Source organism: Lepisosteus oculatus, chromosome 7 (assembly GCF_040954835.1).
Source record: "Lepisosteus oculatus isolate fLepOcu1 chromosome 7, fLepOcu1.hap2, whole genome shotgun sequence".
Taxonomy (NCBI): domain Eukaryota; kingdom Metazoa; phylum Chordata; class Actinopteri; order Semionotiformes; family Lepisosteidae; genus Lepisosteus; species Lepisosteus oculatus.
Genome location: NC_090702.1, coordinates 45,033,342 through 45,057,540, shown reverse-complemented (window position 1 = coordinate 45,057,540; position 24,199 = coordinate 45,033,342). Strand labels below are relative to the sequence as shown.

General features: G+C 42.7%; 1 protein-coding gene across 1 annotated transcript in view; it reads right to left on the bottom strand.

Moving 5' to 3' along the window:
• Positions 1-24,199, bottom strand: part of col7a1l (collagen type VII alpha 1-like) — a 154,376-nt gene that overhangs the window by 11,405 nt on the left and 118,772 nt on the right. The window contains exons 90-100 of the mRNA XM_069192546.1: positions 23,853-23,888; positions 23,643-23,699; positions 22,730-22,801; positions 22,082-22,153; positions 19,880-19,915; positions 18,852-18,932; positions 18,322-18,375; positions 17,551-17,604; positions 16,983-17,045; positions 13,144-13,206; positions 10,617-10,733 (exon numbers count right to left, since the gene is read on the bottom strand). Coding sequence (XP_069048647.1) covers positions 10,617-10,733; positions 13,144-13,206; positions 16,983-17,045; positions 17,551-17,604; positions 18,322-18,375; positions 18,852-18,932; positions 19,880-19,915; positions 22,082-22,153; positions 22,730-22,801; positions 23,643-23,699; positions 23,853-23,888 — 705 coding nt within the window. The remainder of the gene's footprint in view (positions 1-10,616; positions 10,734-13,143; positions 13,207-16,982; positions 17,046-17,550; positions 17,605-18,321; positions 18,376-18,851; positions 18,933-19,879; positions 19,916-22,081; positions 22,154-22,729; positions 22,802-23,642; positions 23,700-23,852; positions 23,889-24,199) is intronic.

The window sequence follows — 24,199 nt, the reverse complement described above, 5'->3', positions numbered from 1 at the left end:
CGTTTGACATTAGAGGTGCGGGTAAAACCGGTACACCGGTAAACTGCGGTTCTTTACTCACGCTGTACGTACCGTGGTACGTTTAAGACCATACCGGTAGGCTCGGCAATTTCCGTCAGCGGTTTTATTTTTTCGATTTTACCGCTGATTTTCTCCAGTTTACATTCATAAAATCAAATTTGACACAAAGAACAAAATTACTGCGATAAAAATGTCGTTAACTTTAAAAGGGTGGGTAAAAAAGGTCACTCTAAAGGTGTTTCCCGCATGTCATTGCCTAGTAAATTTAGAAATATGACGTGATTTCGAAAATCATGCTGAAATAATCTGAACTGGGGAGAATTTGATGATAACACCGGTAATATTTTTCTTATTTCTCCTGAATAACATAAGGTTATTCCTTAGAATTGTCTTGCTGAGGCAATTCTAATTTCTAAGAGCACCCATATTTTTTACGGAGAATCAGAGAAAATTATAATCAAATACTCCTTTACAAATCCATGGGGTAAGGTTGTTGTAATATTATTAAGGATTGTTTACCATTGACCATACTTTATAGTTATAGTTTATAGTTTAAACATACCATATAGTTTACCATACTTATTTTCAATGACCCACTGAACATGTGCTGTTTTTTCTATTTTTTTCTGATTCTACTGTAACTCTAGTCGGGAAGGAAGTCAAGTCTTGATCATGTTTTTAATTCCATTACTACCATTAGACATGCTTTGATTTTTTTCTTGTTTGCAAGTAAGATTGTCTTAAGCTGTTTAAGTCAATACAGAATGTCTTGTCTCAGCAATGTTTTAAACAAGTATTGAGGATTCTTTGAAGTTTTAGATGGAATAGCCAAGCCCAATCAAACATGCTAAACATGTTTCATAAGCTAGTGAATGTCACCTTTCCTCATTATAAAGCAAAAATGTTACAATTTACAAACACCTGTCATATTTTGAATTTGACATTATCTTGCTATGTTAAGCAAAATTAACCTTCATTATCTTGTGATAAAAGATTTAATCATTTAATGACTGACAAACATCTGCATGTTGTTAAACTGTTCTGTTACACTGTTCAGTGTTATTTCTAGTTCTTTGCTTCCAATAAAACAACAAAACAACATGATTTTCATTACTTTATTTTGTATACAACTCAATATGCTCTACTAATCATGAAATCAAACTATGAGAGAGTCTCCATATATAAACATGCAAAATAGTTTGCGGTATACTGCGGTACGTATACCCCAAACTACCCCTAACAGCACGTGTACTGTGGCATACTGCAATAAGTTTTCCATAAGCGGTACCCAAACCCTATTTGACATTCAACATATTAAGTAACTTCATTTCACCTGTTTCAATCACTAGTGAAGTTATTTAGTATTCATACAAGAGTCACCAAAATAATGCCAAAAACCTTTAATATCCAAAAACATACATTCATAAATAGTGTAACATTTCTTTTCATGCTCATTTCATTTGTACTGTATTTTATACACCTTTTATTATGTATTGTAGCGTTTGGCAGGTTCTTTTTCAGAACTAAAGAACAGTGGAGACGCGATTAACCAAGCACTGGCTTTATTTTACAACCACACTAAAACCAAACACAGGATCTACACACACATGAGGAGACTGACGAACACGTACACACATTTAGGGTGGTAATTACCTAACAACACACTCTACTTTTACAGGACTACACAGGGCACTAGAATTACTAGGACATTATTTACACAGGCAGGGTCAGCCGCTGGTCATCGTGCTGACCCTCAGACTCTTCCCGGCTACCACTCCCAGCATGCCCAGCGGTACTACGAGCGCCTAGGGGCGCTTCCTCCTCACCACCAGGCGAGGGCGTTACACTGCCCCCACCTGAAGCGTCTGGCGTCTCGCCGACGTCGAACACCCCCCTCAGGCTGTACTCGTATTCGGCCAACTGCTGCGGAACCCTGCGTGAGCGGCCGCTGCGCCGCGGTGACGGCTGGCGATCCACGGACGCCCCACTATCGGCCGGCTCCGGCCCCGGCTGCTCCTCTGGAGCCTCCCCACACGGCTCCTCCTCCCGGGCCCGGTAGGGGGCCAGGCGGTCTCGGTGCAGGACCACCACTCTCCCCCGTGTTCGCAACCGGACACGGTAGCAGACCTCGCCCACCACCCCGAGTACCTCAGCGGGCCCCTCCCACGACGGCGCCAGCTTAGGACTGAGGCCTTTGCGGCGCCGCGGGTTGTACACCCAAACCGAGTCCCCGGGCTGGAAGGCAGGCCCCCTGCAGCGCAGGTCGTAGTACCGCTTCTGCCGGACCCCCGCCTGTGTCAGGTGGGTCCGTGCAAAGCTGTGCACCCGCTGCATCCGCTGCCGCAGGTCCCACTCGTAGTCCGGACCAGCCGGCGGTGCCGACCCGTCTCCGGGCGGCGGGCCGAAGACCAGGTCCACCGGTGTTCGCATTTCCCGGCCCAGCATGAGCGAGGCCGGGGTGCACCCGGTGGATTCCTGGACCGCGGTCCTGTACGCCCAGAGCGCAAGGGGGAGGTGGCGGTCCCAGTCCCGTTGGTGCCGGGACACCAGGGTGGCCAGCTGGGTGGCGAGCGTCCGATTAAACCGCTCTACCAACCCGTCGCTCTGGGGATGCAGCGGGGTGGTCCGCGTCTTAGTAATCCCCAGGCGCTGGCACACCCTGGCGAAGACCTGGGACTCGAAGTTACGCCCCTGGTCACTGTGTAACTCCTCCGGCACCCCCAGCCTGGCAAACATCCCCTCCAGCAGTGCATCGGCCACCGTGGGGGCACTCTGGTCCGGGAGGGCGTAGGCCTCCGGCCACTTCGTAAAGTAATCCATGGCCACCAAGACGTAGCGGTTCCCGGCCTCGGTGCGCGGAAACGGGCCCAAAACGTCCACTCCCACCCGCTCCATAGGAGCCCCCACCTGGTGTTGTTGGAGGGGGGCCCGAGAGCGCTCGGGGGGACCCTTCTGCGCCACGCACACCGCACACGTTCGGCAGTACCGATCCACGTCCCGGTGGCAAAGACCCCAATAAAAATGGCCTCGGAGACGCTGCAGGGTTTTTTTACCGCCGAAGTGCCCCACACCCGGTTGGCCGTGCACCGCTCGGAGCACCGCCCCGCGGAGCGACCGAGGCACCACCAGCTGCCACCGTACCTCGCCACTGGAGGGTACCCGCCACCCCCGGCGCAGCACCCCGTCCTTTACCTCCAAGGCCTCCCACAGGGCGCAGAGGGCCTTGACGGACTTCGGGTGCGGGGCGAGCTCCTCTCGTGTAGGCCGCACTCCTGCTGCCCTCCAGCGGAGCACCGGGCCCACGTCAGGATCAGCTGCCTGACGCTGCGCCAGGTCTGGCAGGCCCACCCCCAGCGGCCCCTCCCGGGCCGTGGCCGCGGCGCTCACCCCCGCCACGGTGCGGACAGCCTCCTCACGCTGCTCCCGCCGGGCGCAGTGATGGCAGTCCGCGGCCTCGCAGGGGCGTCGCGCGAGAGCGTCGGCATTGAGATGGCGAGACCCCGCACGGTGCACGACAGTGAAGTCGTACTCCTGCAGGATCTCTATCCATCGCGCCATCTGTCCCTCTGGCTCCTTAAAGTGGAGCAGCCAGGTGAGGGACGCATGGTCGGTCCTCAACCGGAACCGGGTCCCGAACAGGTACGGCCTGAAATGGTGGACCGCCGCCATCACCGCCAGCAGCTCGCGACGGGTCACGCAGTAGTTCCGCTCAGGCCTAGTCAGAGCCCGACTGTAGTAAGCCACTACGCGCTCCCCATCCGGCCCCTCCTGCGCCAACACCGCCCCCACCCCCGAGTCACTCGCGTCGGTGTCGAGAATATACGGCAACCGCGGGTCGGGGTAGGCCAGCACGGGGGCCCCCACCAGAGCTTCGCGCAACCGGCCAAAGGCAGTCTCACAGCCCGAGTCCCAGTCAAAACGGCGGCCCTTGTCGGTGAGGCGGTGCAGCGGGGCGGCGATGCTGGCAAAGTCCCGGACGAACCTCCGATAGTACGAGGCCAACCCCAGAAAGCTGCGGAGCTCCGCGACGGTGCGTGGAGTCGGCCAGCCCCTCACTGCAGCGACCTTACCTGGGTCCGTAGCCACCCCTCGCGGTCCAACAACATGTCCCAGGAAGGTCACCTCCCGCCGCAGGAGCTCGCACTTGCGGGGGTTGAGCCTCAGGCCAGCACGGCGGATGCAGGCCAGCACCGCCTGGAGGTTCGTCAAGGCCTGGTCGAAACTCCGTGCATGAACCAGCAGATCGTCCAGATATAACACGCACTGGTTCCGCGGGACCGATGCCAGCACCCTCTCCATCAGCCTCTCGAACGTCGCCGGGGCATTGCACAGGCCAAAAGGCATGACAGTAAACTGCCAGAGGCCCTGGCCGATGGAAAAGGCCGTCTTCGGGCGAGCATCGGGGGCAAGCGGTACCTGCCAGTAGCCGCAGCGGAGGTCCAGGGAGCTGAACCAGGTCGACCCGGTGATGTAGTCCAGGGCGTCATCTATCCTCGGCAGGGGGTAGGAATCTTTCCGGGTGACCTCGTTCAGCTTGCGGTAGTTGACGCAGAACCTCCACGAGCCGTCTTTTTTTTTAACCAGTACGGCTGGCGCCGACCACGGGCTCGCGGAGGGCTCAATCACCCCCGCTGCGGCCATCTCCCGGATCTTTTCCTCGGCGGCGGTCCGCTTGGCGTGGACCATGCGTCCTGGTGGAATGCGGATGGGCCGAGCGTCGCCGGTGTTGATCTCGTGTTGGACCAGGGCAGTGCGGGTGCAGTCCTCATCCCTCGCCGCAAAGAGGTCTTCGTTCTGGGCGAGTAGCTCCCGGAGCCGCTGCCGCTGGTCCTGATCGAGGCCCTCGCAGCTCCGCTGGAAGAGGTCCTCAACGGCACGCTTCGCTTCCACGCAACGCTCGGCCCCCGCCGCCGCCTTGTCTGGCCCCCCGGCCGACTCAGGGGCAGGATCCGGCACGCTCGCTCCCCGGCTCGCAGGCCTGGTCTGCCCCGGCGACTGACGCCGCCGCCGCCGCCGCTGCCTCTTGTTCCCCCGGCTCTGGCAAGCCCGCGTCCCTCGGCCTTCGCCGGACCTGCCCTCCACCAGGTGCAGTCGCTCCCCCTGCCACACCAACTCCTGCCGGTCCAAGTCCAACCTGGCCCCCACTCGCTGCAGTAGGTCCAGCCCCAGAATGCAGTCCTCCTGGATGGGTGCAAGGTAGCAGGGGTGGCGCACCGTCGCTGCACCCAGACGGAAGGCAAGCACCCGTTTCCCCCGGACTGCAGCGAGCTGTCCCGTCACGGTCCTCAGCCGCAGGCTGGAGGCCTCCCATCCTGGGGGGTTGGTGCCCTCGGTGTCGGGGAGAACGCCCGGCCGAAGTAGGGTCACTGATGAACCGGTGTCGAGTAGGGCCAGGCAGGGTTGGTCCTCAATCCGGCAGTGGAGGTACAGGCCCCGGCTACAGCCGACTCGCCCCACGGTGGCGTGAGGGGCGCCGGTTTTTACAGCGCTCTCCGGAGCGGGGGTTGAGGTGTTCAAGGGCGGCCTTCCCCGCGCTGAGCCGCCCCGTTCCCCGACGCCGATCGAGCGAGGTTCGGGTGCCCGGCAGAACCGGGCTCGGTGTCCTCTTTTCCCGCAGCGGTCGCAAATCAGCGTGCGGGGCTGTTCCGCGGCGGTCGCTGCACGGGCTGGCTCCTCTTCCCCCTCGCTGGATTCCTCCGTCGCCGCCTCGGTCAGCCGGCAGGGCGCACTGCGTCTGCTGGCGCTGCCAGTCACCCCGAACACTACCTCAGCCCGTGTAGCAAGGGCCAAGGCCTGCTCCAGCGATGTTGGCGCGGCCAGCTGCACGTGGCGCCGCAGCTCCTCGGGTGAGAGGGCCTTGAGAAAGGCCTGGAGAGCCATCTCCCGCTGCGCCTCCCGGGGGAAAGTTGGGTATCCTCTGCGGGCGAGGAACATGACATCCGCGGCGACCGGGCCCAGTCGCTCTCCTGGTCGGCGCCGCCGCAGGGCCAGCCTCTCCCGCATCAAGTCCGGCGCCTCCTCTACACCGAAGCGCAGCTGGAGGGCTGCTGCCAGCGCCGTGTAGTCGCCTCTGTCCTCCTCCGGGACATCCAGGAGCACCTGGCAGGCCGCTCCTTCCAGCGCCGCCGCCAGGTGGCCGGCCATCTCTGCCCGGCTCCAGCCATTCGTCCGGGCCGCGAGCTGGAACTGCGCCTCATAGGTCTCCCAAGGCGCCTCACCATCGTAGCGACCTGGTCGCACCCGCGCCGATGGGTGTGGGAATCGCTGATCGGCTCCGGCAGGGAGGGCATCCTCTCTCCGGGGCGGCCGCCCCAATTCTACTGGCGGGACCACTACTGGGTAGCCCTGGTAAGGGCTGTGGCCACCTGTCGCACCCAGGAGTTGCTCAGGCTCCCTATGTGCGCCGCCGATGGGTTCTGCGTCTTCCAGCGTCAGCCGGCGCTTTATGGAATCGGGTAGTGTCTGCCACGAGTTGTTCATTCTGCCCGCTTCTGACACCAATGTAGCGTTTGGCAGGTTCTTTTTCAGAACTAAAGAACAGTGGAGACGCGATTAACCAAGCACTGGCTTTATTTTACAACCACACTAAAACCAAACACAGGATCTACACACACATGAGGAGACTGACGAACACGTACACACATTTAGGGTGGTAATTACCTAACAACACACTCTACTTTTACAGGACTACACAGGGCACTAGAATTACTAGGACATTATTTACACAGGCAGGGTCAGCCGCTGGTCATCGTGCTGACCCTCAGACTCTTCCCGGCTACCACTCCCAGCATGCCCAGCGGTACTACGAGCGCCTAGGGGCGCTTCCTCCTCACCACCAGGCGAGGGCGTTACAGTATGCTATCTTACATATTACTTTACATATGTTTAAGAAAAATTTTAATTGAATGTTTGACTCAATATACACTATTATAGCTGAGCAATGTACAGTACTATACACAGTAGACATAAGTCTTTACAAAAAAAGTCATAATATATAGTTTATTTTGATTGCCTCACACAGCTATTTAAACTTACTGTTTACTGTTACTGTTTACACTAGAAAATAAGACAACAATAGTTTGAAAATGCATGAAATGCATAAAAAGGTGGTCAGAAATAACTCCATATTTAGAATAATTCACATTTCATTGTTATTCAAAAAAGATTTAAAGCTCCAAGGCATTATCTGGTTGAATTTTTGATGTATAAAGAAAAGCACATAAATTAGAACTACTTTCTCATTAAAAAATCCATCCAGATTAACATCAAGCAAATTACTATCATGGTTAAAAAGAGAATTAGCACAAAGTCCCTTTTGAATCTGCATATTTCCATCAAATTAGAAATGGATTGCCTTCAGCACATTAACTATTACAGCTGCCTCCTACGCAGTTATATTTAGACCTCTTGTGCTAGGTTTATTATCACTTACCTAGCCTAGCGTAACATGTTTTTGATAAAAAGAGTGGGATCTCCTTAAATTCAAACTTTAATTCACGTTAACTTTTTGTCATAACCCCTTAGTGCAGAGTTGCATATGACAAATGTAAAACAAAAGACAAGCACTCCGAGTGGAAGTAACATACTGTAACACCTATCCTGGCCACAAAAAATAGCCTAGAGCCTAATCTCATCAGATCTTGTTTAAGCAAGGATGGGCTTGCTCGGTATTGGGATGGAAGACCTCTAAGGATATTCAAATTGCTACTGCAAGTGGATTTGGTGGACTGGTGCCATCCTACAGATGAGATGTTAAAACCAAGGTGCTGACTCTTTGGTCATTAAAGATCTCGTGACAGTTTTTAACAAGAGGGCTCTTAATTCTGGTATCCTCTGTGGGTTTACTTAATCTGGTGTATTTAAAGTTCCCCCTTAATTGACCTGACGAAGTAATTTCTCATTTCTCCATCTGGTCTGCTGTGTACTTTGGCTGCTGACACAGAAAGGAAGCCATCACTCAGGTACCCTTGTATTTGTAAAGCCTCTAGGAGACTTTTAAAGATGAAACGATATACTGAATACAAATGCAAGGAATTATTCATTACCTAAAAAGGCTATCCAATAACTCTTATTTAGTTTCATTTAGTACTTTAACTTTTATTCAGTTGAAATGTTCTGAGTGGCTTCTTATCTCGTATAACTACAGATTCAGTGATTGTATTTGAACAGTTTCAGGAAGTAGAAATTGAGATTTGGTAGATTTTATATTACTTCATTGACTTAATTTGTTATTAAAAAGACTAATTCAGATGTGTATTGTAGACTTTTTAATTGACCCTGCCTAGAAGGCAAGAGCTACGAAATGGAAGTAATTGTAAATTCAAAATAAACAGCAACCAGTAGTAAGTTATCACTTGCTGAAGTTTACAATTGGAAATCCCCCATGTTCTTCTTCTTAAAGAAGAAATAAAAATATCAGCAGCATTCTTTAATTGATAATGCTGAAGAAAAACATCGGTTTAGGCAATGACCATGAGGACAAGTAGGAATCTGGTGCACTTAAAAGGCTGCAGACAAAGACTGTAGGAGTGGAGAGGGAGGAGCTGAGGGCCAACACCGTACAGTTGGACATCAGCAGAGGGGGTAAAGGTGGTGAAAACGCATTGCCATGGCTGCCTGGGTTGTGCAAAGGGTTGGATGCTCTACTGGAAATGGAGAAAAGGAGGGGGAAGAGAGCAGAGTTAGTGGGGATTATGGAAAAGGAATGGGGCAGAAGAGGGTGGAATGGGAAACTAAACACCCACAGATGTCCTGGAGTTCTATAAAGGAGTGACAATGTCAGTAGAACTGGAAGACCAGACATTATGGTAAGTGCTGGAAAATGTTTGTTATCTGTGGAGAGGTTGATGCTGCCAAGTACTGTTAATGTCTGCTCCCAGAGGTCCAACACTATACTGTGTGTGGCTGGGCTTCCTCATAATTTGCCAATAAGTTACTTAATATGGAGGAATATTAAACTGTAAGAGTACTGTGTCATTGTGCATGGTCATTCTTAAACAAAATAGGCATCTTTGCTCATGAAACAGAGAATCTTTCATATTCCTACTCTTTATAGGGCTATAGCACTCTCTTAACTAGTCCAGGCTTTTTGTGACTCTTGCTGCCCAACACACTTGTAGCTTTCTGCATTCTGCATTTTAAATATTTTATCAATATACTGCACTGTATGTATAATATTCCCTGAAGCACGTTCAACAGACTTTGCTTTAATGGACTTTGGATTTAGTGGAAATAAATCAGCTATATTTTTGTCTATAAAATTTTACGTCTCATCCGAAGGACGGCGCCTGTTTACAGTATAGTGTCCCCGTCACTATACTGGATCATTAGGACCCACATGGATCGCAGGGTGAGCGCAATGGAGAGATCACCAAGTTTAAAGGCCAGAGATGAGGAAATGAGGAGATGTTGCAATATAATCCTCTTCTGCTTTCTCATCACAAGGTCAAATAAAAGGGTTATTTGATTATTTGCAATGCCTGTGTGGAATATTAAACAGTGGACATGATGTATCCAAGAGTTGCCAGCTCAGAGTGAGTGTTTATTTGTTTGTTTTATTGTCTTAGTGGGAGATATTACTGAACAAAGGAGAACATTTACAGTGGGTACTTGAATACCTTAATTTTGTGGGCTGAACTTTAATGTGGAACTGAGGATAAGTAATGCTTGAGTATTCCCATCACCTTTCCCATATGATACATAATGGACTGGTCAAGTGGAGAATTTTGTACTCTGAACTCATATTTAAACAGGGCTTTGCCACAGTGTTTGTAACAGCAACCTCCTATGTCCTTAAAAACACGTAGGTTTTTGGTTCATTTGTCCAGTTTGGAATAAAGTTAGTAGTTTTGTAAAATTAATTGATGTGCAATATATTGCTCAAGGAACTGGAAAATGCAAATAAACTTTTTTTTCAAACTCCTCTTGTGGGTAAAGTAGCTTTTGCGTTTGATGGAAATCATTTAGTTTCTATTACAGCAGGTAATGTGTAACAAAACCTGTGTACAGTATTGTCACACTGTAAGCTGCTGAAATGTTTACTTTGTCACAGCTGAAAATTTGAGCCCTTTAAATTTAATGTAAACTGTCTAAAAATCTGAAACTATATGACCAATAAATTCCAAATAACCAACAGTTTCTCTTTGTTCTATTTGGTCTTGCTGCTGCTCTACCCACCCAAATTAAACAAACCAAAGACACATTACTTCCTTTTAAATTTCCATCACTAGCATAGATGACCAAGGACACTAGAGGGAGCCATACTTTTGTGTGGTGTTTATTAATTTTTTTTTATTTAGGGGGATGCTGTAAAAACACCACACAATGTCCACTGCCATTTTATTTCAGAAATAATATTTTCACGAGAGTTTCAATGTGTAGTCAAGTTCACCATTTTACACTGGAATGTAAATACAAATACAACATTCTCTCATATATCGGCCCTTTTGTCATCCATTTGTGTACGCACATCCTGACCTACTGTAACTGCGTCATAGAGAAAGTGACATCATAAATATGAACATTATGGTTTTGGGTCCCTATCTGTAATTAAAGAAAAAAAACATTGTTAACTTGAGTGGGATAACTGTTCTTACCTTGGGGCCTGGTTCACCCTTTTCCCCTGGTGGCCCAGAGAGTCCTGTTGCTCCATCTTTTCCAGGCAGGCAAGCAGAGCCTTTGAAACCAGGGAATCCAGGAAACCCTGTGGACCCCTGCATAGAAAGCAAGACAATATCCCATCATTAAATATGCCTTATCTATAAAAGAAAAGAACAACGCATATGTTACCAGACAGGGGTTGAGCTGGCTGTCTTGAAGAGTTGCTGAAATCTGTAATGTACATTTTAACTTACCATAAAAATTTAATTAAATTACCATAATTTACTCAATATTTGCATGACTCCATTCATGCATGTTAGAAAATAATAGGCAAGAATATACTAGAATCAACCGAACACACTCTCTACATTCCAAAACATTTTATTCATTAAGGTTTGTCTATGTTTCGACAAACACAAACCTTAATGTCACCGCCTGTCCTAGAGATGTCGATCTTTTCAGTGCTCACGTGAAGAAAAGGGGAGATGGCATGTTTCACTTCAACAATATGAGCTGCTATTGGATAGTTAAATAAGAAGATTAAATACCCCAAATATCAGATTTTAAATATAATGTAATAATTGCTTTACTGAATTAGGGGGGGCTTTACAAAGGCCTCATTGTGCTGGCTGAGAGTAGCATTACCAAGGACACAGAGGTAATTATCTCTCATAGTGTCCTGGGATCTTTAGTGGCCAAATAGTCAGGACACCTCAGTTTAACATGTCATTCAAAGGACAGCACCTACTACAACAATGTCCCTTGTCACCAAACTGAGCCACTGTTTTTTGACAATTCGGCTTCAGAGAGAAGATTACCATCTCCTGGTCCAACAACAGCACATTAAGCAGAAACCTTTCTTTTGAGGTCACCTTTCCTTAGACGTCAAAAACCCCAGTGCCAACTAGACCCATTCTTTCCGAGCTTCTAAGATCTGACAATATCGTGCTTTAAGGGGGTAATGCTGCTTCCGTCTTATTTTTTAGTTTTTTGGAATTCCAAAATTGTGACTCTTGGAGAATAGTTGATATCTATTTTAGTACAGTTTTAACAGTAACTGTAAATTAATTTCTTAACAAGGGTGTTAAGAAATTGGACTGTTAATAAATAATAATAAAATAATAAAAGTATTTCAGGAAAAGAAAAACAAATAGAAACTAGGGCAGTACAATAAATTAATATAATACAATCAGATAACATAATGCAATACTATCTTCAATAAACCTGTTTTAGAGTTAGCATTTTAAGGACATCCATATGTTAATTCTAAACCAAACTTGATTCTGAAATCTCCAGACAAATATTTATTGATTGTATTGTGTTACTGATTGTGCATAACCTACTCAGAAATCACAGACATAATTACTCTGTCCCTTAACACCAAAAACAATTGGACTACAGTGACAGGAAAAATATTCAGACTTGTTTAGTTTTCACATTTTACCGCTTTAAAGCTTACAGTCATGACACTTTGCAGTTGTAGTCAGTAGTATATAGTATACAGTACAAAAAGAAAGAAAAATGGAAAAGTCATTATTGTAAGTTCTTTTAGGTTGATCCTTAATATCTTTTAAGCATGGTGAAGCCAATCATAAAACTGAAAAAAATATGTCAAATCCTGCATGGGAGTATCAATGAAGCACCTACATGATACTGCAAACATGAAGCTAAAGGCTTTGCAGTCTGGCATGACAAAACTGGAACCTGTTGGTCTAAATGCAAAGCATTACATCTGACGCAAACCTGACAGTTCGTCACCAATTCAACAATTCTCTGCTATCAAGTATGGTGGCAGCAATATTATGTTATAATTCTACTTCTCATCAATAGGGACTTTGAAACTTGCTATACAGAAAATACCCTAGTTCTGAAGAGGAAAACCTGCTGCAGTTTTGTCCTAAAACTGACACAAAAATTTAGTTTACAGCAGGACAAAACATAATGCCAAAGTCTGACTTGAATCAAAGTATGTCCTATTGACATACTGTGGAACTTATAAACTGCTGTTTAGCAAGAAACATGAGAATAAGTGAGCAGATCTGCCACAGTGAACAGGCCAAAATTGCACCAAGCAGGTATGCAAATTTGGTAGAGATTTATCATGAAAGACTTGTGGCTGTATTTGTTGCAAAAGGTGTTTCCGCCGAATATTGAATACGAGTTCATTGGGATACTGTAAATCTTAATGCACTCAACATACAGAATTTCAATTTATTTCTTTATCTTTTGCTCACATTTATTGTTACTAAACTAATAATAATCTTAGCAGTCTTCAGTTTGTACATTAAGGTTTTGAATAAAATAGTAAGCTTACCAATGTGTATGCATTTTTTTTCAATTTACTAAATGAAACACCTTACCATACTGTACCTAATAATGTAAAAAGTTTTTTTCTAAAGATTTTGGCTATTACTCTTCTGAAGGTAGAGAAATGTGTCTATTTAGAGACCTAGTCAAGTTTTCCAGTCTCTTAAATTTGGAAATGAGAAATGTATTCCAAAGCAGAAACCTGTATTTGCAAACCTTTTCCCCTTTCTGTCCTGGAAGTCCTGGGGAGGCATCCAAACCTGCATCTCCATTGCTGCCCTGAAAATCCAAGTTCAAACCGAAAAACTATTTTATTATGAATCGATAGATAAACAGACAATTAACACTCTCATAGAAACAGTTCACAGCAGAGCAGCCAAAATACTTATGGAACGAAATGAAATATCATACACAGATAAGTTAAAGGAACAAAATCTCTTTAGTATTGTTTTCAAGGGGGCATCATTTAATTTTTCACAAACAGGAAAGGTGTTTAGGAATTCTAGCCTAGTGGGCTGCTTTATATACATAAGTAAAAAAAATCATGTGGAACAAGTTTATTTATAAGGAAATCAAACAAAGATTCAGAACAGATCGACACTTTCTACGGAAAAGGTGGTGGGGGGTGAACAAGCTGGTAGACCAATGTTTTGGTCCTAGATCATAGTGACTATTCAACTTATAACTTGATAAGATCCTAAGATCAATGAGCTGCTGTAGCAACCAAACAAACATGATAGGTGGAATAGCCTATCCTAGGGTGTTTGCTTGGAACAGAACTATAGTCAGTTCTGACCACATCTGGATTGTAGCTAATTGTCTTCTATTTGTATGTAGTTAAGGTGGGCAGCTGCATCAGCATGCAAAGGCTGCAAAGGAACAAGTAATAGGTTTATTCCATGCTGAAAAGAGAAGAAAGAAAACACAAGCTTTTGTGAAACCTTGTGTTTTCTTTCTTCTCTTTTCAGCATGGAATAAACCTACTGTTTGTGTGTATATTCTTGTCATGAATTCTTCTGTTTATCTTCAAGGTTTAGATGTTGAAATATGATACAGTTAAGATAATTTTATTATTAACAATGATCTCTTAAACATTGTGGTAGAGAAATCACAACAATAAATGGAGGGAACCATCTGCAAGGTAAAGAAGAGAATGAAATGCTTTGATCATATCCTGCAAATATTGTATGACATAATCAAATCTAATTCAAATACAAAATCCTTTGTAAAACCTGTTAGCATCTCAAATGCAATATATGTACCCATGCAATACAGTCTTGCAGCTGTGCTCTAGGAAATGAAATTGTAATGGATTTTCTCCATAGGACTCAGCACAGAAGTTCCTGAAAGGTCACAGTCCTTCTTTATTACATTATTTTGAAATGTACTATGATTTTTTAAAACCAGCGAATAAAATTTACATTGCTTTAAAATGGATGTTACAGATTAATACAGATAACTACAGTAGGTTTGGCTTGAAGTGCAAGTGGTGACACATCTGTTAGTATTTGTACATATTATGAGAACAGACTAGAAAACTAGCTCTGATTCATGGTAAAAAATGAATCCAAGATGTCATCATTATATGAAGGCCACAGGCACACATTTTTTTGTTGTTGGATTTTACCCATACAAGACAGAGCTTGAAATTAAGGCACCAGATAAAAACAGTAAAATCTTCAACCGGGATATAATGTTTCTATCTATCAATCTGTAGTTACCGATTTAAAATTAATTTCTAAGTTAGAATTGTCTATATTGTAATAATTTGAAAAAGAAAACTAGCATTTTTTTTAAAGTAATAATTTAGCCTATGTACCATTAAAAGACTGAATCCATAATTGCTCATACTTGGTCTTAAACTGTCATCTAATAGTCATCATTTACTGCATCAGGGAAATATTAGACAAAAATGACTGTGTAAAATAAAATTTAAAAATAAAAAGAGATAAAATGCACAGTATATCATATATACGAAGGATGAAATGAAATAGATGGAGCATATATAAATTAATCATGCTGACAAGTTTATTCATCATCTCTAGGGTTGTTCTATGAAAGCCACATGCTAGTAGCATGTGTTACCATCACTCCAAGAAATAAAATCTACAGTATAACTCATGCTTCACAACAGGTTGCACACTGTGGCAGGCCAACAGTAGCTAGCATTTAGTTCCAGTGGACCTGCCTCTAGAAGTCATCAGGACCTCTACTCTTTGTACAGTATGTAGATTTATCTGTGGTGAAGGATAAGATTGGTAATTGGTAAAATTGTTAGATTACAAAGTACCTACAGCTGTTGTAGTTGTAATGAGTTTAATTTAGCCTATGTTTGGTATACGTGTTTGGTAACGAGTGACAAAATGTGGGGTGTGATTGACATGGATATAAAACCTCTCATCAGAGAAGCATTGGATGCTAAGCAACTACAGCTATAGAAACTTTGTAATCTAACAAGCAACAGCTGTGGGCAGTTTTATAATCCAACACTCTACTTCTCTAGAGCAGAAACAGTTAAGGAGTCAGTCTGAGCTAGAGTTAGAGCAGTATAATTGGGCAGGAGGCCGTATCTCCCGTGTTCCATGTAGTGTCTGAGTTATCCATCCAACACACAGGCAAGGAAGAAGACCTAGCCGAGCACAGAGAATGAGGTGAGGCATATGTGTCTGAGACTGAAGGTCTGGGAGAGAGCAGGTTTGTTGATATTTGTGTGAAGCAACAGCATTTGCGGTACTGCACCTGAATGAGTAGGCTCTGTGTGAGTATAGCAGCCTACTCTAACCCTCATGGCTGATCCTCTTTGGCCAGGGAAGCCTCTATTATAACAATTGCCTGTGTCAACTGGGTTTTCTATTTCCATTCTCTGTTCATTCTCCTTGTCTGAGACTGATCAGTTCTGCCTACAGTTACTCAACTGTAGACTCAGAGACTCCGAGACTACAGAGACTCAAAGTGTGCTACCTTGACTCCTCTTTCTGTGTCGTGGGGAGAGGATACACAGCTACCTTGCACTGTTTCTTCAGTGACCAGCACGTCCCATCAGACTTACTCTGGCAAGCCAACCCAGTTCCTTGGAGCACACATGACTGGATGTGGCAGACAAACTCTCTAATGCCGTTTTCCTGTCCAGAACCTGCGACTCCCCTCGGTATAGCTGAAAATGTATCTTCAAGTTTTCCTAGTTCACTGAGTGACGTAGGCCTAAAAACCCTACCAATCAAGCTCTTGCAGGCTGTAGTCAGTCTGAAAGTCTCTTACTTATGCCAGGGGTGTAACTATTTCCATGCAGAACCTATCCTAAGTGCTCCTTTCTCTCATGTGGAATACCACTCTCTCTGAGTACTATAAATTCTCAGAACCTGTGCCTCATTCTATAGCTTTTCCCAATTAACAGGCTCAAGGCCACAACATTGGCCCAGAGCTTACAGCCATAATGGTGTTTTTCTTACTACCTCATGCTTTCTTTCTGTGTTTTATTTGCTTATTTTCCACAGGTCAGATATTCAGCAGGTTAAATTATATCACCACATGCCCATATAACTCTTTCACAGATCGAGTAATTTAGTGATTATGGAACAGTTAAAGTCATTAGTGATTGGTTCATCAGAATGATGCCAAAAATATTTAAGCATTATCCAAAATCTAATGTTTTTTACACAAACATAAAATGGAGGAAAAAGGGAACAGAAGTTGTAAATTAATGAACTTTTACAATGGTTTCTATTTTGAATAACTTACATCACACGGAGATAACTACGTTATTACACCACAGTTTAATATTGCATGACATGGTTAATAAGAAAGCCTAGAAGATACTTCTTGCTGGACAATATGCCTATTCTTTTAAATGACAGCCAATACAAATAAAGAGCTCCAATGCCCTAGCACACTGCGAAGCTCAGTAATTTCGATTGTGCTCAAGCAACTGCATGACAGATGACTGAAAAGGAGAATTAGCAAAATGAACTATTGAAGAGTTTTTCCTCTATACCTTCGAACCTCTCCTAGCTGATTATCTGTCTCCAGTTAGAACAATGTTTAATGAGTTTACTAACCTTTAGCCCTGGAAGTCCATCAGATCCTGGCATTCCGGGGATTCCTGGGGACCCTTTGTCCCCCTACATAAGGAGACAAGCAATGGTTAAATAATGAGCTGTCACTACTGCAAGAGCAAGCCACAAAACATGTTGTTGCTGATGCTGGAAGCAAAGGTCCCTCAGATAGCCTTGTTTTGGAGAAGAAAACAGGGAAAAGTACACGCAAAAAAAGATTAAATATTTAGCTTGAGGTCTTTATCTGGATTTGTACTAGAATAAAAGGGGAGGGATGCTACCTATTGTAACAGCACCAAAAAAGCAAAACCACTGTACAGAATATCTCTTTAAGTTCAAAAGAATATTTTAATACAACAATAAATAAGTGATATATTCTTCTTTTCTTCTACAGAAGAAGTGGTAAAAAATGAATCAAAAGTGGTATATTTAATTCCATTCTGTTTTATATTGCGGGTTTTGTTTTTTTTGTGCTTTTTGTCATGTGGTCAGTGTCTAGACAGCAGGAAAGCAAATGAACAAAAAGGAAAATTAGATTTGATAGAACTGATTGATAGGATGAGCTCCTTACCTTCTCCCCATCGGTACCCGTAGTTCCCATACGGCCTGGGAGCCCTCTGAATCCCTGTAGAAAAAGGTACAGAAGTATCAATTGATCAATTGACCACTCCATCCATCCATCCACCAATAAATCAATCAGTCCGTCAGTCAATCAATCAATTCTAATATACCCCCTTCTAATACTCATAATTCTCAAGGTACTTTACATAAATTGTATAACAAACACAGTATAGCATACAGAATACAATTTAACAAACACGGATATAACTGAGAGAATTAAAAGAAAGAAACAGATTGAGAATTAAAAGCATTAAAGTTTGATGGTCAGACTTAAAAATAACCACAGACGCTACATTTTTAATAGAGTCAGGAAGTGTATTCCAAAGATAAGGCTACCAGTGAAAAGACAAATCCCCTAACATACAATGTAAAGTTACTAGAATGTTAAGGGACCGAGGACCAGCCAAATGCAGTGAGCGAAATGGGACATGTGAGGACAATAACTCCGAGATCTTAAAGCTATGTTGAGGTCACTGTATGTTACAGTCAGAAAATACAACTCAAACATTTTTTGAGATCCTTGCTTATGTCAGTGATTTGTAAAGTATCTAGCTTTACTTCCTCTAAGGACCATGTAGGGAGGTCATTCAAATTCAACCATGGGTTTTTAAGGACAGAATTCATTGCACAAAATTAAACAAACTCTTTGAGAACTCACATTAAGAGAAAATACAGACAAAAAAAAGAAATAAAGACATCGTGACTTTTTTGTTTTTCTCACTTTTTCTCCTTTCTCTCCTGTATCTCCAGGCAGGCCAGGATCTCCTTCGTCACCCTAGAAAAACACAGGATAGCAAATAAATTAATTTCTCCACATGAGAAGATTCTCAGATAAGCATTTAATAGATAATTATAATAATAATAATAATTGCTTACACTTATATAGCGCTTTTCTGGACACTCCACTCAAAGCGCTTTACATGTAATGGGGTCTCCCCTCCACCACCACCAATGATATTAGATATTAGATATTAGATATTAGCTCATTGACTGATAACTGAGAACATAATTTTCTCATATTAAAACATGGGTTACTTACTGATATTGACAAGTTTAATGGTATATATTATTATTAATAAATAATAAATAACTTTTATTTTTTAAAGGTTTTGTGCTGAGCTATAGCACAGACAATTTGCTCCTGTTTTACATTTCATTAGAACACTAGAACATAATTAACTTATGAACTGAGCCTTCAATAATCGCACTACTGTATAAACAAAGCGTTGTCAAACTAGGCATTCTGCCCACCTTGTCACCTTTTTGACCCTGAAGACCGCGATCTCCTTTTGCACCTTTAGCTCCATCCACACCATCTTCTCCATTCCTGCCCTGAAGGGAGAGTCATTTGCTGAAGAATTACCCCATTTCTAAACTTGAAGCTCCAGGAAACAGTACTGTGCTGGTGCATGGTGGCCTTCAAGGTGTCTGTTTGGCTTTACTGTGCAAGTCAATGTGTATTATTTATCCCTCCATAATCTAACTGCTTTAGCCACTACAAAGTCAAAGGAGAAACGAGAACCTACCCCACCAAACAACAAGCACAAGACAGAAAACAACCTGAACAGGACGAAAAGCCCTTGCAGGTCACACACAGACACAAACACACACACTGAATTTTGTAGAAGCCAAACAACCTACCAGGATGTATTTTAGACTGCGGGAGGAAACAGGAGAACCCAGTGAATACCCATATGAACTTGGTGAGATCATACATACTCCACACAGAGAGCTGGAATTAAACCCAGGGCCCCAGCTCTGTGAGGCAACAATGCTAACCACTGCAGCACTGTGCCACCCCTGCAGTATGTGTTATTTAACTAAGGTACTATGATTTTTACTTGCTATCCAATGCCCATCTAACAACACTGCTGTAAATGAATCTTGTTAACAAAATATTTAGTTTTACTTTGCTTCTTCCTCACAAAACACTACTAGATGTACAGTAACTGATGCAGGAAACTATTTCTGACAGGAAAACCTGTGTAAATAGGTGTGTTAGCCAATAGATTAATAGATTAAAGCAGGGGTTCTTGGTCCTGGTCGTGGAGGACTACACACCTGCTGTTTTTTGTTCCAGCTAAGCCATCATTAGCTAAGACAATAAGTATCCAGAATGCCTTTTAACCTAAACCTTTACTTGTAAGAAATGTTTCAAGATCATTCTTATAACCACAATCTTACAGACCAATGCAGGGTTGTCACGGAATTATTTGTCTTGGAAAAAAGAGAGAAAATCACAATTTTGTTACACAGTAATGTCAAATATGTAAACGTACCACTTCTCCATTGATGCCAGCTTCCCCTGGTTCACCCTGTAGAGAAGGATCAACACTAGCTTTCATATGAAAATTATAGAGCACTTACAGTAGTTTTTTTTAATAATATAAAAATATATGCACTTCCTGAGTTTTTGTAAAAGCAAAGATGTTTATTAGCTCAACCAGGATTTGTATTCTGCAAAGGAACAAGTAAAGGTTTATTCCATGCTAAAAAGAGAAGAAAGGAAACAACGTTTTGGCTATGTGTTCTTCAGGTGTGAAAAAGCTCCACAGCTGAAACGTTGTGTTTCCTTTCTTCTCTTGTCCACATGGAATGAACCTTTACTTATTCCTTTGCAGCCTACGCATGCTGATGCAGCTATCTACTTGAACTATGTACTTTGTACCCTGTGGTAATGCTATGGTATTTTTTGTTTAATAACTCAAGAATTATCTGACTAACAACAAACTGTCAATTAATGCTGCGTGGAAAATTAAAATGAACATGGATTTACATGTATTTGTTGTAGCTTGTAAGGAAAACCAAATATACTTTTGCTATTTGATCTCAAATTCCAAGAACTTATTATTCTCAGAGTTTATCCCATTCATGTTAATTTAATTCATTTAGAAATTTTACAGATTGATATTTGTTTCAAACAGAGATCAGAATAATCTCTTTTGGCTCTGCACATCTGCATTTGAGAAGCCACATTCTAAGATTAATTAATTGGTGCTCTCAAAAGATTTTTAGCCATTATGAGTCACTTGCAAATTAATGCTGGAGATCAAAGTCCCTGACATCAGTAGATCAGTGCTGCAAGTTCTTTCTTGTGAATCACTCAAAACTTAACTTCAGAAAGTGAAACGATACAGAGGAATATGGATTCTAGAATGGATATGAGCAAAAATATTTAAAGGTTTTCACACGGGTCACTTTAACACCTTTAAATAATAAATTATTTTCAGTTGTGCTTAAGGAAATGAGAAATGCTATTCATACAGTAGAACCTGAGAAAGAATATTTCAGCTCTTTCTAAGAAACTTAGAATGGGCGTAGTACCCGCAGATTGAAAAATCACAATTGTATTGTCAGTCTACACAAAGCAGGACAGAACTGAGCCAGGTAACTATGTACTATAGAGCCTCACTTCTGTTTCTGGTAAATTCATGTGAAAGTTAGAGCTAAATCAGAATACTTAAAAAAACAAGGACGTTTTAAGAGAGAGCCAACATAGGTTTAGAAGGTGAAGGCCTTGTGTAACTAACTTTCTGGAATTCTTCAAACAACCAACAAGGACAATGGGCAACACTTAAACGTAAGACATTATATATGTAGCTTTACAGAAAGCATATGATAAAGTGTCTTAAAAATGGTTTGTTTACAAATTAAAAGCAGTAGAAGGTACATGGTTCAAGAACCAGTTTAATTAACAGAAACGGCATGTTATTTTAAGAGGTATAACCTCTGTCTGGGCAGATACAGTATGTGTAATGGTGTGCAGCAATTCCAGCAGTGTGGAACGGGTTTTCAGTGTAGTCAGCAAATTAGTCAAATTTTCCTAAAATAGTGGATGTGGCAAACAGAAAGAGTGGAAAGGGAGTTACAGAATAATGGACTGGGCCGACATGTGGCCCTTTGAAATTCAACATTGGTAAGTGCACAGTGATGTATACTAGTATCAGGAACATGTCATACACCTTTCACATTGGTACTTCAGAGTTACAGGAAAAGTGTGGGCGGTGCAGTGGCTCTGTGGCCAAGGATCTGCGCCTGTGGCTGGAAGGTTGCCGGTTCATATCCTGCAGCCAGCAGAGGAAATGGCTGACCCTGTGCTCTGACTCCAAGCTTCTCTCCCTGTCTATGTGTCTCATGGAGAGATACAGTAGTTGGGGTATGTGAAAAGACAAATTCCTAATACAAGAAATTATACAGTATATGGCCAATAAAGTGTTTTTATCTTATGTACTGCAGATTCTTCTAGGTCTCCATCAAGACAATGTGACTAAGTGATAAAAATAGATATTCTAGAAATAGATTTCTAGATATAGAAAAAATGGGGGGAATTTAAATCCAGGAAAGCTATACTTAAGGTCTACAATGCACTTATTAGATTTCATCTAGAATACTGCGGTCAGCTTACTGTAAGTCACCATACCGCAGAGGTTAAAGAAGAAAATGATTCCTACAGTACACATTCCCATGAATCCAATGCAGACCTTCTGTCCGGCTGGTCCCCGGGCACCGAATGGGCCCATGGCTCCTTTGGTCCCTGGTTCCCCTTTGAGGCCCTTCAGCAATAACAGTAAGAGGAATGAGAGGAACACTTCAAACAGAGAAAAATACTTCTTGCTTGAATAACTGGCTGGTTTTAGAACTTGGGAAACACTTGTATACTTCAACAATTGCCGAGATTTGTGTGTGAGGGATTGCCAACCATCTGCCTATGAGAAACAGTTATAGTGTCGTGAACAATAATCACCAATGTATGATGATTGCTATACTGACCCAACATAGTCATCTTCAAAAAACAATGTGTGAGTGCCATTGTTATTAAAAGTAAGTCAGACTTACTTTTAAAGAAAAATGATCTGACTGCCTTAACCCAATTAAAATATCTCCCTAATGTTCCCATGTGTAGTCATAAGTCATCTATTTATTCATTATCCAGATCTATCTGAATTGCACTTGTATTTGGTGCACCAAATCTATTTAGCTAAAGTAAAAATTGTATCCTTAAACCCAGTTGTAAATTGTTGTCTGCTCCCAGCTTGAAGCCTCAAGATCTTGAAAGATACTTTGCAGTGGCATCTGATTTCTTCCACTGTATGAGTAAAAAAGAGAACTTTTTTGATGTCACAGAATACCTTTTCGCCTGAAGGCCCATCTTCTCCCTTTTCTCCTTTATCTCCATCAAAGCCAGGAGGGCCTCTCTCACCCTTACAAAGACAGAATTCATTAATCAAGGAAGTCTTGTGTTGTATTTTTGACAACAACTGACGTAAAGTCCTCATACATAATAAACATTGGCTTTCTTCTTCTTTGTCATGCTGTTTTTTTGTGGTGAAGTTTGTTGTTAATCAAAATGTTGACTACAGAGAAGTTCTCAAATTAGGATAGCTGCTCCATAATGGATTGAGATTGTGTATCCCGTTTGAGAATCCCTGAAAGTTCTGATTATTTTGCCAATTCTAAAAATACTAAACAGAATGTTTTCACTTAAGATTAGCCCGTTGGTCTCATTCCTTGATTTAAAGTACTTGTACATGCCTTGTTTTCTTTCTGACATGTACTGTACTTATTGTGAACATCTGGGTAACAGGGGTCACATACTCCATTTAAAAATTCATTATAACCTGTTGTAGATTAATTGAACAATAGAGTGTTAATAACTACGATTTAGCTGATCCCTGCTACCAGTTAATAAGGCCTATACATAAAACTCACATTATTCTCATACATTAATGCTTTATTAATTGACAATTTAATGTTCTTTTTATTCACCTAGAAAGTATCAGTCGCAATCCCCAAAAATACTCTTATCAGAAATTCTTTGAACTAGAAACCTCACTTTGAGGCTCATTCCCATTCTGAAAACCTTTCTCTTGTTTTTTTTTAAATACAGATTTTTTTTTTCTTTTGGAAGGTAAAAACATCTAATAGCAATTAATAATAAATACCAAAGAATATAAAGAAATTTCAAATTTGTCAGAAGAGACACGACTATAAAGCACTGTTGTGTTATAGCTGATAATAAAATAAAAGATATTGTGTTCTTACTGGATCTCCTTTGTTGCCCTTATACCCCTGAGGTCCCATCAAAGTTAGTGGGCTTCCCTTAAACAAAGCAGGATTAGAAAATCAACATAATAAAAAGCTGGTTTCTTCTATTAAAAGCAAGATGTTAAAATCACAGGCATTAAGAGTACTTCAAACAAAAACAGCAATCTGCATTCTTTAAGATGTGGGATATGTTTTTTTTGTCTTTACCCTTTCTCCTTTGTAGCCTGGAAAACCTCGATCACCCTGTAAAAAGGTATTTTAGAAACATATGAGTTTAACACTAAATGTACATGTTTTCTTTATCAAAGATTATTTATTTATTAAGAGGGCTTACAGACCGACTTTACAATCAGCACTGGGCAAGTGCTAGAAAAAAATACAAAATACTGGATTAATAGAAATTTCATTTGTCTCTTCTAAAAATGGATTGCATGCTCATTTGCCAAATATTTGTCCGCCGTTGGGAATATATTGTGATATACTGCATCTTATCAGAAACCAGATTGCCGATTAACATCATTTGAAAAGTTAAGAAAATAGGTATTGTAGTGATC